Source organism: Papaver somniferum, unplaced genomic scaffold (assembly GCF_003573695.1).
Source record: "Papaver somniferum cultivar HN1 unplaced genomic scaffold, ASM357369v1 unplaced-scaffold_6577, whole genome shotgun sequence".
Taxonomy (NCBI): Eukaryota; Viridiplantae; Streptophyta; class Magnoliopsida; order Ranunculales; family Papaveraceae; genus Papaver; species Papaver somniferum.
This window is the reverse complement of record NW_020649390.1, coordinates 3,154-4,800: the sequence shown is the minus strand read 5'-3', so window position 1 is coordinate 4,800 and position 1,647 is coordinate 3,154. Positions and strand designations below refer to the sequence as shown.

Here is a 1,647-nt window from a genome sequence, read left to right as displayed (position 1 = left end):
GCTAATGTCTTAAGGACAGCGTGTTGAACACGTGACTCACTCTATTTTCCAAAGTTTTGCCTTGTTGCTGTTGCGGAGATACGGGGAGCTTGTTCGTTTCGTCAAAGCAATCACTTCCATTATAAAGGAGCTAAGTATCAATAACTTTTGCTTATTTGATTTTTCTTTGTTTTTGATTATTGCACCCAACACAAAAACTTAAGAAAGAAAACAATGGCGACAAAATCCAAGGCAGGAAGTAAGAGAAAGGCAAACCAGAAGAAAATTGAGGAAGAAGAAATCCCAAAACCAGTTGAACAAGAAGAAGTCAATGAGGAAGAAGAAGAACAACAACGAAGAAGAAGCAGAAGAAGAAAGAAGAAGCTGAGTACTTTGAGGTTACTCGTAACAAGGAGGATCTTTGGAAAACTGTATTTCCAGTGGGCACTGAATGGGATCAGATTGAAAAACTATACGGAAGCTTCAGATGGAATTTCTCAAATCTAGAAACTGCTTTTGAAGAAGGTGGAGTATTGAACTCAAAAAGAGTCTATATATTTGGCTGCACGGAACCACAATTGCTCTCCGTGAACAGCGAGGGGAAACTAGTCTGTATACCAGTCATTGTTGCTGTTGCTAATGATTCCCCTCCTTCTGATGAGATCGGTATCAACTCGGTGCAACCAGAAGCAGAAGAAATTATCCTGATGAAACGAATGAAGATGGATTGGGTTCCTTACATCCCATTAGAACAAAGGGGTAATCAAATTGAGAGATTGAAGAAATCTCACGATATTTTTATCTGGAGATGTACACAGAGAAGGGATTCTCTGGGAACCCTGAAAGAGGATTATTTGAAGAAGTTTGAATATTGTTTGCCTTATTTTTACAATCCATTCAAGGAGGAAGAAGAAATTGATCAGAGCACTGTTGTTGACATAATGTTCCCGGCCGAACCACCAGTAGTTTGTGATTTCGATTGGATATTTGATGATATTAACGAGTTTGTCGATGAGAAAGTTGCAGATGAGGTAGTAACAGAAGATCAAAGAGACGCATTTAGGAAATTTTTCGACGACAAGGTTAAAGAAGCGAAGGAAGCGAACAAAGAGGCTAAAAAGGCTCGGAAGAAAGCAATAGAAGAAACAAGTGAAGAGACTAAAAGAGCTTTTGAGAACATGAGGTTTTACAAATTTTATCCGGTTACAACACCGGATACTCCAGATGTATCACAAGTAAAGTCTCGCTTCATAAATAGGTATTACGGGAAGGCTCACGAGGTTCTTTAGAGCTAACGCTACCAAAAGGACATCATCATTCGGGTAGACTTTAATATGCAAAAATATTCAGTTTATTGCCTTTACTTTATTCCGGCAGACTTAAAGGTTCGTCAGGAGCTGAAATTTCTTTGTTGGTTTAGAAACACATTGGATTAGTAGTGGCATTCCGTACTCTGCAACTCTTTATTGTGGAACTAGCGAAAGCTTCGCCTAGAAACCTTAGAAATTTTCAGCATGTAGTTAATTCAAATTGTGGGATTGCCATATCAACAGAGGGTGTTTCTCCCTACTGTATTTACAGCAGTTCTGTATTACTTACTTTGATTCTCACCTGAATGTTAGATGTGCAGAATTTTGTTTTGTCACATTTTTTTACTGTCAAGAGTTT

General features: G+C 38.4%; 1 protein-coding gene across 1 annotated transcript; it reads left to right on the top strand.

The window, feature by feature from the left end:
• Positions 1-213: 213 nt before the first annotated feature.
• On the top strand, positions 214-1,268 carry LOC113343790 (protein HEAT INTOLERANT 4-like). The gene is made up of 2 exons (XM_026587913.1): positions 214-249; positions 342-1,268. Exons 1-2 carry the CDS (start codon positions 214-216, stop codon positions 1,266-1,268), a joined length of 963 nt encoding a protein of 320 aa, XP_026443698.1.
• Positions 1,269-1,647: the final 379 nt, after the last annotated feature.